The following is a 16,278-nucleotide window of genomic DNA, read 5'->3' as shown; positions in this document are numbered from 1 at the left end:
ATCTGGAAGGCACGTAGACTTATCTGGGACGAGAATATGACAATATTGCTTGCCCCTCTTGCCATGCCAAAGGGAAGGCTGGTGAATGAGATCCACACAAGGTTTCCTCCCAATGCTGGAGCCACAAAGTGTGGGGGGGGGTGATGCCAATTCCCTCCCCAGCCCCCAAATTTGTATCTCTGCACTTGCTGAGAGCCAAAACAAACCTCTAATTGACTTGGCTTCTGAAGCCTTTCACCTTGTACATTCAAGTTCTTCATTCACATAATTAGGCCAAAGACAAATGACATTTATAAATAACCACATTTAATGGAAAAGCACGGTCAGTAACGAGGAACACTGAACAATGCTGAATGACTGGAATAGCAGGAGTATTTCAGCTTGTTCAATTTTCCACATTTATAGACACCTGCAAACAGATTTTAATTTAGGCAAAAGTAATCATCATTGATCCAGTTAAGAAGACTGTGGATGTAATATATTATCAATTCATATCTGGATGTGGAAAGTCCATTCAAAGTGTTAAAGAGATATTCAGGCTGTGCAAGTGTTGAATACGTTTTGGGGGTAATAGATTTACTCTGAATACTTCTCTTGTTTGAGAAGTAGACCCTACAACGTGCAAATTACACCATAAAATGATCAACATTCCACTCTTACATTAATATGTGAATTACATACAAGATCTAACTGTAAAGGATGCAAAATGGCCATTCAAACCTGAGTGTCCTGTAGCCCAGGACAACTCTGGAGAAAGCAAACTGAAGTCCTTAGGTACTCTGCAAAGAAATGGTAGAGTTTTTATGAACTATCTTCAGTAGTTCTGCTATGAATATATCCCTTTGAGTGCTTATGTTGGACCACTGTATTAAGAAAAATAATTACCACCTCTCACACCTGTCTGTGCATTAAAGATAGTAAGGAGGAGGAAGAAAATAAATACTCCCTATTCACTTCTGTCCCTAATTCCAATTGTATAGTATAAAACTGAAAGCAGACAGCCTCATTTGCACTGATACTAGTCCACGCTTGTGGAAGGCATCAGATCTTGGGCTAGGCAGCTCTGTTGCATTATGACTGTTCTTTTCCTTAAAATTGGCACCAGTGTGATAAATGCTACACTGTAAAGGCCACAGATTCCTTTCCTTCTGTAATACATTGCTTGATCCTCTTACCACAAGGCTTAATTAGAGAGTTTTTCAAGCACCTCATATCCACTTTGCAATAATAGAATCCTACTATTCATAATTATCTTTTAAATATTGTGAAAAGTACAGAAAACCAAGGTGCACACATCCAACGAAAAGTCTTGAAATAACGTTGCAATTTGCTCATTCATAAAGGATGACAATTTGTTGAACCGCACAAAACAGGAGGATACACAAAATCATTGATACTGCCTATAGTCCCCAAATGGAGAGGGCTGCAACTGAGATGGGTCTTCTGTAAACTGAGGGCCTGCATTTGAAACACAAAACAAACATTAATTATTCAATGCTCTGCAGCATGTTAACAGTGGGTATGTCTTCAGATCAAGCATTTATAATTTACTCTACAATTGTTTTAAGTACCTACTAGTAGACCAAACATAAACTGCAAACACAGACTGAGATTAATCTGTTTCATACCCAGTGCTGTGCAATAGGAGATTTTGAGTATGAAAAGGGGCATGGATTAGCTCCTCAGCACTGTAAAATAACACTGGAGCTGATGGAAAGGAAGCCAGGCCATACAGCCCCCAAGGTATCTAGAGGATCTACGGCACAGGCTCTATGGCTGGAAACAGGAAGAAGGAAGACCAGACAGGGGCAGCAGGATCAAATATGAGTTTAGTGCAGCAATGAAGCAGAGGAAAACGACCCCTAAAACCTCTGAGTGGGAGGGTAAGCAAGCAGAAGATATTTTATGTTGAGCTTGGCTGCTGCACCAGCAGCAGCACGTATGGCAGTAATGGTAGCAATGGGGAACTGGCAGGCCACACAGCAGGAGGGGTACATGCAACTTACTGGTTGCTCACATATGCCCTATCAGCTAATAGTAAGGACCCTGAAGGTGGGAATTACGGTCAGGAGGATATAGTGCAGGAGGTTAGTGGAGAAATAGGGCACTTTCAGCTACAAGCTGTATATTTCAGTGGGAAGTTAAATGCACATGGACATTTGCAAGTTGCCAAGGAAACATTCACAGTCCTGATGAAGCAGGTAAGACTCAATGAAATCAACTGGACTACTCCTGGGTAAATCTGCATACTTGGGCAATTTAGGCTATTTGTCATACATATCTTTCCAAAGCATCTTTGCTGCTTTGGCTAAACAGATCCCATAGGCACTACACATGGCATTGTGGGCATCTTCCCGTCAATTGTAAGCACAACCACTTATCCCACTGTATCCTCGTGAAAGCCTAGGATAAAACCTGAAAAGTTTTTCTTTCTGACAATTTCTGTTGATAATACAAGCTTTAGTGTAAATCATTAAAAGTTTAATGGTGTGAAATGCTGCATAAAGGCAACCACCTCACTGAGAATTAATCCATATATGGTTCAAGAACTATTCTTAATAGTTGGTTTATATCAGTTTGCATTTCCCAATTCTGTGAAGATATCAAAATATTAATCTTATGGATTAATCCATAAGCCATAAGAAAGCTCATCTTGTCACACTCATCTACTCTCCCAGCTCATCTGGGAGAGTAGCTCCCTTTACCGCGGAAAGAATGGTCAAGCACATATGTGCACATAAGACTGTCTAACATTTTTTTAAAGTGACATTAAAATATTTTCAATGAAATATTTCCAATAAACATTCACTCCAAACTGGTGTTCTTACTTCTTGCAGCTAATATAGCTCCGGTTAAGGCACCACTAGTGATGGAATTCCAAGGATCTTCTTTTCCTCTTGCTTTCACCATACTGCAGTCAATCATGGAGAAGAGACCACCCCACACAGCAAAGCTCATCTACTCTCCCAGATTCCTCAATATTATACCATCTTAAATTTCCCTAACAAACCATTTGGTTTAAAGATCTTTATGTAGTTTAGAATAGCCTTCCCTCAGATAAACAGAAGTCAAATGGCTAAACAGCGTAAAGTCTCAAGGAATCATGACTAACATCTTGTGTTGCATCCCAAGCTGTGATAGGCATCTTACCATTTGGAAACTGTGTAGACGCAAACCTCGTTAATAGGATACCAGCTCCTTCAATTAAAGCCAGAAGAATTCCTCCCATAGCTGCAGACCCAACCATGGCAACTGGCCCATCTGAAAAGAGGTAGAATATGAAAAAGGTTGCTTTCAAAAATATTTTATTATGGTACAGCAGATTATTTCACAAACACTATTGGAAATGTCAGCTATGTGTTATGTGCGCATCTTTGCCAGGAGAATAATTGAGCTAATACAGGAAAGAAATACAGTACGGATTGTTTACCAAATAAAAGGCATTCAATGATTCTATTCTTGAGTGAATTTACAACTCATTTTTCCCCCTCTCAATGCTAAAATTGTCGAAGTTCCTATCCTAGCAATATTGATGCAATCATGTGTTCATTATAAATTCTTACTTTTATAAACAATACAACCCTTACCGCAGAAATGGTCAAGCACATATGTGCACATAAGACTGTCTAACATTTTTTTAAAGTGACATTAAAATATTTTCAATGAAATATTTCCAATAAACATTCACTGCAAACTGGTGTTCTTACTTCTTGCAGCTAATATAGCTCCGGTTAAGGCACCACTAGTGATGGAATTCCAAGGATCTTCTTTTCCTCTTGCTTTCACCATACTGCAGTCAATCATGGAGAAGAGACCACCCCACACAGCAAAGCTACCTATTTGAAGGGGAAAGATACCTGGGTTCAGAACTGGCGAAAACAGTACTTAACAGCAGTTTGCTTATTTGGGTTTCTGGATATTAGTTTCATGTTCCCAGCAAAGGAAATGGTTACTGTAGATATTCCGCTTCAAGCCCACAACAGAAGCAAAGGCAAATTCATGACAAAATCTGCCAAGAATTATTCAGGAAGCTGACAATACACAAATGTCTTCATAAGTATAATTCCTAAAAAGGTAAAGGACCCCTGACTGGGGTTGCGGCGCTCATCTCGCTTTACTGGCCGAGGGAGCCAACATTTCTCCATAGACATATAGCCAGCATGACTAAGCTGCTTCTGGCAAAACCAGAGCAGAATACAGAAACACCGTTTACCTTCCCGTTGGAGTGGTAGCTATTTATCTTCTTGCACTTTGATGTGCTTTCGAACTGCTAGGTTGGCAGGAGCAGGGACCAAACAACAGGAGCTCACCCCATTGCGGGGATTCGAACTGCCCACCTTCTGACCGGCAAGCCCAAGGCTCAGTGGTTTACACCACAGCGCCACCCGCGTCCCATAATTCTTATCACATTAACTAAAAATCCCGAAATAACAATAAAGTCTCTCACTATCCAGATTCTCCTTTCCTAACAGACTCTATTCACTGCACTCTACAATTGAATCTACTGGCCGCCACCAGTTGTTTCTCATCAACAATTCAAAGCTCTGGAGCACTATATTCTGTGCAAGTCCTCAATTCGCTTAGCAATATTAATAAAACACAATTAGTATGTTAAAAACCAGGCACTTCAAAACAAAATCAGTTGAAACAAGACAACTGTTTTATTTGGCTGCCTGCCCAGTGGCAGGAGAACAGGAGCAAATGCCTGGTGTTGGCTGTGCTTGCACATTGCACTAAACCACAGTTTAGCATGACATGCATGAGTTACACTGAGAAGTTGATTTTTAAAAACAAACATAAGAAAAGGCACCTTGCTCATTTTCAGAAAAGCACCAAGTAGATATTTTGGTCAGGGCCACAATCCCGCACACATCCCTAAAATGTGTGCAGGTGCCACTGATTTCCATAGATTCTACGTACACTTACCTGTGCACATTAGATTCTTTCATTTTAAAATATGGAAGCATAACCCTGAACAAGTCTCATCTGCACTTTTCCAGACCGTGCAACAGTACATATTACTAAGTACCTCATAAAGTTGGAGAGAAAGCTATGTAAAGCCCAAGATAGGCTTACAGAGCTAAAACTGGTATTGGATATGGGTTGTGTTAAAAAAGGGGGGGGTGTTAAGAGGTAGCAGTGAGGGGAAACATAGCAAGCAGAAAACAACATAGTCCATAAGAAACCAGTTGTATAATTCAACACACGTGTTCTTGGAATAGAAATGTTTCATCATCCCATTCATTTAAGAACAATTATGTACTGAAGGGAAGGGAAGTGAGAACTGTTACCAATATCCCTTTAAAAACAGAACAGAAAAAGAGATTGTGTAAATAGTGCAATTACCTCCCAACTGTGGTGCTCTGGTTTTAATAGCTGTCACACTACCCCGCAACCGATAATTTACACCCTGAAACAGATAAAAGAAAGAAATTGGAACAATTTCAATAGTTGAAGCTCTTCACATGCTGAATTTAGGATGCATTTAGCCTGAAAACAACACACTTCATATTTTGTTTGCTGCAAGTTGCATGTTTTTTCAGTTATCTGAAAAAAGGGATTTTAAAAAAACAAAAAACAAAAAGAACTGTTTTTATTTGCACATTGGTTTCATCTTCTGAGCTAAGCTCAAGAGGTTCTAAGCATCTAATTTTCTTTCTCATTGAAGGCCCTTCTATGCCTGATTCTGTCAAGTCCTGAAATAGACCTTGATAGAGTTGTCTCCACTTAAAAAAAATATGTGCATTAATTTTCACTGTCACTAAAAAAAAATATCATCATAAACCTTACCCACAAGAAATCATTTCAACTCACCACTGGGGAATTTCTGAATCCTTTGACAGCTTGAAAGATGCCACCGCCGATGGCTCCCATTGTGAAAGCACCACCGCAGTCGTCCACTATTCTCCAAGGGCTAAATGAAAGAACACATACATTAATGTGCTCAGTCTTGCAAACATCACATCATAGTAAAACAAACAAATGGATCACTTTATTATTTTATAACCTTATTCACTAAACCTAAAAAGATTATCTACCTAAAAGATTGTCTCACCTCTTACATATTCAAGAGATCACTGCGCTCTGCAGGAGAGGGCCTACTGCAGATTACATCTCATCAAGGCATCTGTTCTGTATAATGTCATAATTGGCCATTTCGTGTGGCAGCACCCACCATTTACAATACTTTCCCATTACATATCAGGCAGGCGCTGTCTCTATTGTCTTTTTGGCACCTACTGAAGACTCTTCTTTTTCCACAATCCTTTTAAGTGGAGATCCCCGCCCCCCTGGAGGGTCTGGTATCTGTTTTAAACGTTGATGTTATTATTGCTAATTGCTTTGTTATGTTTCATAGGAAGTTATTCATAAATGGAAATAAATGAAGGACATATGGCATTGTAAAAGTATAACAACCATTTCCCATTAACTATATACTCAAAATCTCTCCGTTTTTTGCCATTGCAGAAAATTATTGGGTCTGGAACACTTAAGCTTTAAACTATACTTCAGAGGTCAACAACCAGTTTGGACTCATCTGTAAACTAGAGAAGCTGCTGTGGGCACCACACACAACGAAGCAGACACATGTATTATATTGGCTATAATTTCAGGACTATTTTTCCCCAAGAGGGGGGAAACCTGTGGATGCCAGGGAAGGTCTTTGAAGGTGATGTCTGTCTGCGCACCCTGTGTCTCTCCAATTCTCCATCCACTATGGTCCCCCCCCAATTCATTAACACAGGTCAGAACTGATGACTTGCAGAGGTTTCCCTTCTTACATTGCTCCAAGCACTTCAATTGTCCCCCTTCCACTCTCCCCTCCAATACTAGGCCAAAGGCTGCATGCTCCTCTTGAATGATTGACAAATGCAAGCCATCTCCCCACCCCAACCCATGTACAGTGGATCTAGCAACCTCATCCATAAAGTGCTGGCAAGGTGTACACTGTTCTGCAGCATTATATTTTTTGTTTGCATAGTCCTACAATGTTTTTAATCTTAGAAAGCAAAAGTGTACACTCAGCATCTCTTAAACCAACCCGCTTTTAAGTGTAACCTGAGCATGTGCCATGTTGCTGAAGAATACACATCATGCACTGGTGGTATCAGTCCAGCAATTTCCTACAAAGCCTCAGCAAATTGGAAGCAATATGGGTGAAGGACGCACGAGAAACTGGCCAGTATTGTCCCCATGGAGCTGCAGAGCACCTTCTCTTATAGCCAGTTATAGCCATGTAAATCCAAGCTGCCACATGGGAGATTAAAAGGGCACTCCGAGAAGCTTCCAGTTTAGCAAAAAGACGCCCTCCTTTCTGCAATTGCGTTCCGCCAAAGGACAAAATGGACCTGCCCATTTTGCCTAGGCACAGGGAGCTTCAGCCCATCCCGCGTCTCTGGGATCCTTTGGGATCGGGTACTTCATCTACCCGCAAAGGAGCTGGCCAACGCAGAAGCAAGGCGCTCCCCGCCGCCCCGGCCAAGAGAGGCTTCCCCAGCCCCTGCAACCGGTCAGGCGGCGGCGGCGGCTGACCCACTCGCGGCTCCCCAAGGTCACTTGCCCGCCGCCGGTCCCGAAGAAAAGGAGGCTAAGCGGGTCTGCCGGTCCTGCCTGCTAAGGACCAACCCCGCCGCCCCTCCGTCCCGCTCTTCGTCTCTCCCGGGAGAAGCGGGAGGCGGAAATGCGGCTCCTCACCAAGGCTCGCGCGCGTACTCCTCCATCTTGGCTCCCGGCTTCCGTACCTATCTCGCTCGCTCAGCCGGCTGCCGGCATGCGAGTCACGTGGGGCCCCGCGCCTCCGTTTCCCCGCGAGACTCCTCTGAGCACGGCCATTGGTTGTCCGGCTTCCAGGAGCCGCGCCAATAGGAATGAGGAGAAGGGAGGAAAGAGAGCGACGCACTGTAGAATGATGCATACTGTTAATATTTGGTGAAGGACGCGGGCGGGGGGACGGTCATGATTCTGGCAAGTGTGGTGTCGCTCACGTTTGTGGTACACCAAGAGAGGAACTTTCTGTACTTTGCAGAGTGGGATACTAGTTCGGTTTGAGAGCAAGAGTGCCAATTATATCTGCGAAAGAGCGTGACTCTACATTTATATCTCTATGTTTACAAACGAGGAGCGCCTCCTGCAGAGACGGCAAAGTGGGGGCGAGAGGCTAACACGGAGGCTATTTTGAAATTTCGCCATAGAACTAGAAATAGTATAGATGTGTTCTTCCTTGGTTTCCAACTCGCTTTTCCAAAGCAAAAGACATACGGTAGAGATGCTGCGGCAGAACAACTCTGAGTCAATGTCGGCAGTTTTTTATGGGGAGTTCATTTCGTGCGCCGCTTTAAATATTCAAAAAGCAACAAATGATATTTTGGCACCGGAAAGGCTAACGCATTTATTATGGCATCAACCTTCCTGGATTACAGCCTATTTCATCAGATGCAGGAAGTGTTAAGTTGTGGGTTGACATAGCAGCCGGCACAGCGATTTCTTCAAGTAGCTCTTTATTATGGTAAGCTGGAATAGAACTGACTGCGAACAGCTCAGCCGGCCTGTATTTATAGGCAGCCGGCTGTCAACATTGTAACCACAACAGCCCAGAGTTCCCGCCTAAAATAACAGACGCGGACCTGAGTGAAAACTATCTACAGACCTGAGTGAAAACTATATACAGCATCCCCCTGTTGGCCCAGGGTGAAACTACACTACATAACACCCCTCCCCACCGAGATAAGGCGTTAGTTACAATCGTAATGGTTTCCTTATATACAGCACTACGCGTAATGGTTCAATTAAGCACAAAAGCATATCGGTTACATTTCCCATACTTAGACCAACAGTGATACCTGTCCAACAACATAGTCCTTTAAATAAGTTGGGCGCTTGGAAACTCTGCCAGACCGCCGGGGACTGGTAGCCAAGTCCGGAGGGCCACACAGTTCTCGCTGAGGCTGTGGTGCGACCCTAGGTGGCGTTGGAACCAACTCCCCTGGATCCGCTGCTGTGGGTGGAGCCTCCGCAAGTGGAGTGGTCTGAGTCTGTTCTGAAAGGGCTTGGTTCGGCTCCACGCTGGCAGTTTGCGAGGGAGGTGTAGGTGGGGCCTCGCCATCTGTACGTGTCTCTTCTGGAGCCGCAAGCGCAGTTGGGGGCACCTCGGTAGTGCCCAAGTCCCCAACCCTGCGCCTAAGCTGGTCTATGTGCCGTCGCCACAAGCGTCCGTCTTCGAGTGCCACCTGGTACGAGCAAGGTCCAGTGACTCCCACTACTGTGGCTGGCACCCAAGGGATGTCCCCCACATAGTTCCAGGCAAAGACCTGGTTTCCTGGGACAAATGACCGTGGTGCGTTGGCACAGCCTGGGGGTTCAGCCACGGCAAAGTCTGGGTGTAGCCGGTCGAGCGGTGACCTGAGGCGGCGGCCCATAAGCAGTTCAGCAGGACTCCTCCCTGTGGCCGCATGAGGGGTGATGTGTTGCACAAACAAGTATTCGGCGACCCGCTCATGCCAGTCTCCCCGGTCCAGGCGCGCCAGTGCCTCTTTTGTCGAGCGCACCATTCTTTCCGCTTGCCCGTTGCTGGATGGATGAAAAGGTGCCGTTAGGGCATGGCGGATGCCCAGTCCCAAAAGATACCGCTCAAACGTGCCTGACGTGAACTGCGGTCCGTTGTCAGAGACAAGGACATCAGGACACCCATGCGTTGCAAACAGGCCTCGCAGCACCCGGATGACAGCTTCGGTAGTGGTGGAGGGCATCAGGGCGACCTCCAGCCATTTGGAATAGGCGTCCACCACTACCATAAAGGTCCGGCCGTGAAAGGGGCCAGCCAGATCGATGTGCACCCTCGACCAGGGTGTCTTTGGCGTCTCCCAGGTGTGTCCCTTAGCTGCCGGTGGTGCAGGCCTCGACTCCTGGCACGCTTGACAGGCGGACACCCAGGCAGTGATGGCATCGTCCATATTAGGCCACCAGACGTAACACCGAGCCAACGCCTTCATTTTGACAATTCCCGGGTGGCCAACGTGCAGAGCCTCCAGGACGCGCTGACGGAGTCCCTGGGGAATCACGACGCGGTCTCCCCACAGCAGGCAGCCGCGATGAGCTGAGAGTTCATGTTGTCTGGTTGCGAAGGGCTGGAACTCCGATGCAAAAGGCCCTTGTGGCCACCCCCTCCACACCCAGTTGAGCACCCGGCTGATGGTGCGATCCTGGGCAGATGCGGAGGCCACAGTGGCAGCCGATACAGGCGCTGCCGGAAGATCCTCAATCAGAAGGAGCGATGAAGCTGGAGCCGGGTCTTCCACAAATGCTGGAAGAGGGCAACGGCTGAGGGCGTCGGCATGGCCCATCGATTTCCCCGGGCGATGGATGAGCCGGTAGTGGTAGGCAGCCAGGAAAACAGTCCATCGCAGCATGCGTGGTGAGAGGACCGGTGGAGTTGGACGATCACCGGCGAGGAGGCCCAGGAGTGGCTTGTGGTCAGTGATGAGGTCAAAAGTCCTGCCATAGAGGTATTCATGGAACCTCTTCACTCCAGCCACAAGTGCCAATGCCTCCTTGTCGAGCTGGCTGTAATTCCGTTCCGTCGGAGATAGTGTCCTGGAAAAGTAGGCGAGCGGTGCTTCTCTTCCATCTGGAAAACGGTGACTAAGGACAGCACCGATGCCAAAAGGTGAGGCGTCGCAGGCAAGGACCAGCGGCCTGGATTCACTGTACTGTACCAGCACACTGTCTGAAGAAAGGAGAGCCTTGACCGCGTTGAAGGCCGCCGTCTCCCGATGACCCCAGGCCCAAGGCGTCTTAGTGCTAAGGAGTCGGTGAAGAGGCTTAGTCACTGTGGCTTTGTGGGGCAGGAACATGTTATAAAAGTTCAGCAGCCCCAGGAATGCCTGCAACTCCGTTTTGTTCTTTGGGGTGGGGGCCTGCTGGATAGCGCGGATCTTGGATGTGGTTGGATGAAGACCGGAGGCATCGATAAGATAGCCCAGGAACTCTACCTGTGGAACGGCGATCTGGCACTTCTCCCTCTTTACCTTGAGCCCTGCCTCCTGGAACCTGGTCAGCACGGCACGGAGGCGCTCGAACAGCTGCTGGTGTGAGTCTGCAGACACCAAGACGTCATCAAAATATGGTACCACGCTCGGAAGCCCTTGCAGGAGACGCTCCATAAGGCTTTGGAAGATGCCAGGAGCCACACTCACCCCGAACTGCAACCGGCGGCAACGGAATGCCCCCCGGTGGGTGACGATCATCTGGGCTTCAGCAGTGGCATCATCGACTGGCAGTTGTTGATAGGCTTGGGCAAGGTCCAGCTTAGCGAAGACCTTACCCTCACCCAGGGAATGCAGCAGGTGTTGGACAACAGGAACCGGATAAGCGTGCTGCTGAAGTGCCTTGTTGATCGTGCACTTGTAGTCAGCGCAGATTCTCACCGACCCATCTGGCTTGACAGGCGTGACGATGGGGGTTTCCCACTTTGCGTGGTCAACCGGCTCCAAAACTCCTTGGGCGATCAGTTTGTCCAGTTGTTCGTCCACCTTAGCCTTGAGAGCAAAGGGAACCCGGCGTGGCTTTAGCTTGATGGGGGCGACTTGTGGATCAAGGCTAAAGGAGATGGGCGTACCTGTATATTGGCCCAAGGTGCCGTCAAAAACCTCGGCAAAGTCTTTGACCAGACCCTCAGTCTCTGCGTTAGAGATGCAGTTGATGCCGGTGACTTCCAGGCCGAGGGCATCAAACCAGTCTAGCCCTAGGAGGCTTGGCCGCTGACCTTCGACCACCACCAACCGGAGCAGGCCCGAAAAATCCTTGAAGGCGATCCGGAACCGGCCAACGCCTACCACGGGAATGTCGTTTCCCTGGTAGTCTCTCAGGTGTACGCGGTGAGAGTCGAGTTGCCTTTTGGACACTCTGGGTACCAGTCTTTTGATGGTGCTCCATGACACGATGGACAGGGCAGACCCGGTGTCGATCTCCATGTCACATGGAGCTCCTTCAATGAGCACCGTGACGTTCAGCTTGCGTCGCGTAGGCGAGTCGGTTTGGCCAATCGTGGTTCCAGACGGGCAGCGGCAGTTGGTGAGAGCGAAACAACTTTCCTTGGCAGACTGGAGTGAAGACTTGGACTTGCGAGTCGATGAAGGGGGGGTGTCAGACGGAGCCGATCGGCAGACCTTAGCGATGTGGCCCCTTCTGGAACACTTCCTACAGATGGCGTCTCTGAATCGACACTTGGCACGGGAATGGTTGCCTCCGCAGCCAGCACATTCCGGTTGGCCCTTGGACTTCTGTTGGAACTTCCTGCGCTCCCGCTTTGTCTGGTGCACGTCATCGTCTTCACTGGAGGATGCCTCCTCACTGCTGGCCTCTTCATGATGCACCGGAACTGGCTCCCTAGCAAGACGCGGGCTGCTGGACTTGCAGATCTCCTGGGCGGAACGTTCAGCAGCTTCTGAGGCCACAGCCTCCTCAATGGCTTTCTGTAGCGTGAGGTCTGGCTTGGCTAGGAGGCGCCGTTGCAGATGGATGTCCCGGACCCCGCAGACGATTCGATCCATCAGGGCATCGTCTAAGTCTCGGAACTCACAGTGCATTGCAGCCTGTCGCAGGGCGGTGGTGTAGTTGTTGATTGACTCCCCCTCTGCCTGGTTCCGGTGGTAGAACGCATGGCGGGCAGCAATCTTGGACGGCTTTGGTGCGTAGTGGTTGCGGAGCTTCTCTTGGATCGTGTCCCATGGTGTTGCCTGGACTGCTTCAGGCGCAACCAACGCTCGGGCCGTCTCAAACACCTCAGGCCCACAGAGGCTGAGGAATAGGCCCCGCTTCCGATCCTTTGATACTGCTGTCAGCTCGTTGGCTTGGAGGTAGCAGTCGAACCGAGCGAGGTAGGAGTCCCATGATTCAGAGGCTGGCGCAAACGGCGGTAGAGGCACAAGTGAAGCCATGATTCCGATGCCGGCGTGAAGGGCGATGGATGGAACACAGTGCTCTAGCCAGAACAGTCAGCTCTGAATTGGTTCTGCCCAGTGATTTCGCTCAGTGATTTCACTCTGTGATTCAGCTCAGTGATTCAGCTCAGTTCAGAGGCTGGCCGCATCTGGCTGTGCTCTGATGTCCATCCATCCCATCCTCGTCGCCAGTGTTAAGTTGTGGGTTGACATAGCAGCCGGCACAGCGATTTCTTCAAGTAGCTCTTTATTATGGTAAGCTGGAATAGAACTGACTGCGAACAGCTCAGCCGGCCTGTATTTATAGGCAGCCGGCTGTCAACATTGTAACCACAACAGCCCAGAGTTCCCGCCTAAAATAACAGACGCGGACCTGAGTGAAAACTATCTACAGACCTGAGTGAAAACTATATACAGCATCCCCCTGTTGGCCCAGGGTGAAACTACACTACATAACAGGAAGAGTTATCCTGAGTATCTGGCGCCCAAATAAATGGGGGCGGGTTAGTGTAGAAAGTGAGGTGGTGCGGGAGGAGGGAGGGAAGGAAGAAAAGCACAAACAGGAGTAATTACGTGGCAATTCACGAAACAGTTGAGTGAAAAAGCAATGTTAAAACAAAGCAAAATGAAAACAAAAATACTTTTAGATCCAAACCAGGTATCCTCAAATGATCATAAAAAGCTGTGGATGGAGTCCAGTGGGTTTCTGTTTTTCAGAAGAAAAAATAAAATAACAAAAATAAAAACAAAAATAACAAAAGCCGCCAGCAGATGGGGCACATAGTTTGTAATGCTTCTGGGCTTGTCCACACAGGAATTTAATGAGTGTTTGCAGCTGTTTGCTTTTCCGTTTAATTTGTGTAGCCTACATGACATTACCTCAAGCAACACCAGTGTTGATGCTTTGCTCCTAAAAATTCAGGATTACTCAAAACAGGGATAATCTGATAAGGAGGGGGAAATCAGGCTCTAAACTGTTCTACTATGGATTGCAGGCTATTTGTTTTGGTGTTTTGAGTTGGTGGTTTAGTTGTCACTTTCTGCTACTCCCCTTTCTGTGCCCACTCAATCCTTTCATTTCTTTTCCTGCTTTGTTCATAACTATCTCCAGTATGCTCCTGAATGGAGGATTTTTATTTTTTATTCCTCTGATTTGCACAAAACCAGAAAACTGCACAAGCAAATCACAAAGTTCTACACCAAAAATATTGAGCAGCAGTCTGAAAGTGAGTGCTGAGAATTTACAGTTAATTTCTTTTTCACTGGTCAGGAGCTTAGCTTTTTGATGCCTAAGATTTGCAGTAAAACTGGAAAACTGCAAAAGAAAATTTACCAGAAGGGAGAAGTAAGCAGAACTCCATGAGCACTGGATGGGAGAGGCTGAACCAAGAGTTCAGGAACCATAGCTGGCTGCTGGTTTGGACCCAAGCTTGCTGAAACTATGAGAGGAGCAAGGAGAGACACTCTTGCGGTGTAATTTTGTGTGCCTGCTCCATTGAAGGCTTCAGGTGTAAATATGAGTAAAATAACCATATTTCTTAAAAACACTAGTCTTGGTGCCTCATTCCAAATGAACACAAACCCTGGTTAAGTGCCAAGACCCCTGGAATTTTGGCAGAGATTGGGATGGATTGTAACAATATTTTCCCATTCCTGAAAGGGGACTTTTTCCTTCACTAGAGGTTTTTAAACAGGGGGCTTTTACCTGTGATTCTTGCACTGCAGGGCCTTGAGCTAGATGACCCCTGGGGTCTCTTCCCGCTCTACAGTTCTATGATTTTATAATTTCTTTGTAAATCTAAATAACAAATGTAATGAGCCAGATTCAACTACCAGGTCCCAAGAGCCTCAGAATGCAGAAACAGATTGGATGGATGATCTGCAGTTGTGATTGGTGTAGGAGGGCAGTGGCATTAACCTAACCTCCCATCTCCTGCATCACTGAAGCTTACTGGTGGCGAAAGGGGCCAAGCAGTGCAAGGTCAGTACAGTAAAAACACACCAGTGGTTCCAGACTGATTCTACTGGTGTGTCAGCACCACACCAGTCTTGCCACTGTCTTGCCCCTCTTCCTACTGGTATCCTGCACTGATGCCTGTGACAGGAGGTCAGGTAAGTGCCACCGCGCCACTCCCTTGACCACTACTGCAGATCATCCAAACCATTTCTGTGTTCTGAGGCAGTAGGAGAAGATGCAACTGTCACACCTTCATTGTCCACCCTCTCCTCTTGCTTGCTGTAGTAGCAAAGTAGGACTCCAGTTTTGTGCCACAGCAGAAGGCAATACAAGAAGACAGGCAAAGGAAACTCTGGGGAAATGGGTCAGGAAGGGGACCTTTTGCTTTTAAATGGGGTATGAGGAACCTGTGGCCATCCAGATGTTGTTGGACTCCAAATTCTATCAACCCCACCCAGCATGGCCAAAGGTCAGAGATGATGGGACCTGCAGTCTTAACAAGATCAGGAGGGCCACAAGTTTCCCATCCCTGATTTAAAGGCATAGGCACCTTAGGTTAGTTTAAGACCCAGCAACCTGCAGGGTAGAAGAGATGCACCATTTAATTTGCTCTTCATCTCACCAGATCAGAAAACCATATCAAAATACGTTTGACAATGTGAATTAAACCATGTTCAAAGGAAGACTGAATGATCTAATTTGTATTTTCACATGCACATAGTGACAATGAGCTAGAAATGTGTAATCTAATATTACACCCCTAATCTGCATGCTTGGGTGGAGTATGTGTCTGCTTTGCAGTGCTTTGAAAGTGTGCCATACCATACATAGCACAGAAATTGCTGTCATTTTCTACAGAGGAAACTGCCTTATACTGAATCCATCAGTCCTCCTAGCTTAGCATCCATGGACAGGCAGCAGCTCTCCAGGATTTTAGACCTACTGGTAGGTCCCACCCAGCCCTACCTGGAGATGCCAGATTGAAGGAGGAAATGCTTGCATGCAAAGCAGAGGCTCTTCTACTGACCTATGGCCCTCCCCCAATTGTTTGTTTGGTTCATAGAAGCACATTGTGTTGCATAACATTCCAAAGAAAGACCCAGATGCTCATATACTATAAAGAGCAGAGCATGTGTTATTCTTTTTAAAATGGAAACATTTAGTGAAAATGAAAGCCACAAGCATGCCCTGGATCTCCTACATTCTCTTGCAAATTGACTTAATTAAAAGGATGCTAAGTGCCAACAATGCTTTGTGAATAAATGTGATGTTGAAGTAGAGGGTGTCCTGCAAAGAGTTCTGATACTTTTCATGCAGCGTTTGTTTAATCTCTTGTTTGGGGGTGGGGATTTTTTCTTCTTCTTTTTCTTTTTTACATGTTTT

The 16,278-nt window shown here is 46.8% G+C and overlaps 1 protein-coding gene across 1 annotated transcript; it reads right to left on the bottom strand.

The window, feature by feature from the left end:
- Positions 1-284: 284 nt before the first annotated feature.
- TIMM17A (translocase of inner mitochondrial membrane 17A) lies at positions 285-7,848 on the bottom strand. Its single transcript, XM_083509880.1, has 6 exons — positions 7,696-7,848; positions 5,815-5,914; positions 5,347-5,410; positions 3,708-3,836; positions 3,151-3,261; positions 285-1,458 (listed from the first exon to the last, which is right to left on the bottom strand). Exons 1-6 carry the CDS (start codon positions 7,719-7,721, stop codon positions 1,388-1,390), a joined length of 501 nt encoding a protein of 166 aa, XP_083366006.1. The 5' UTR covers positions 7,722-7,848; the 3' UTR covers positions 285-1,387.
- Between the last annotated feature and the right edge of the window lie 8,430 nt (positions 7,849-16,278).

This window comes from Podarcis liolepis, assembly GCF_965112155.1.
Source record: "Podarcis liolepis genome assembly, chromosome: 6".
Taxonomy (NCBI): Eukaryota; Metazoa; Chordata; class Lepidosauria; order Squamata; family Lacertidae; genus Podarcis; species Podarcis liolepis.
The sequence above is the reverse complement of the archived record's forward strand: the minus strand, read 5'-3'. Positions and strand labels throughout refer to the sequence as shown.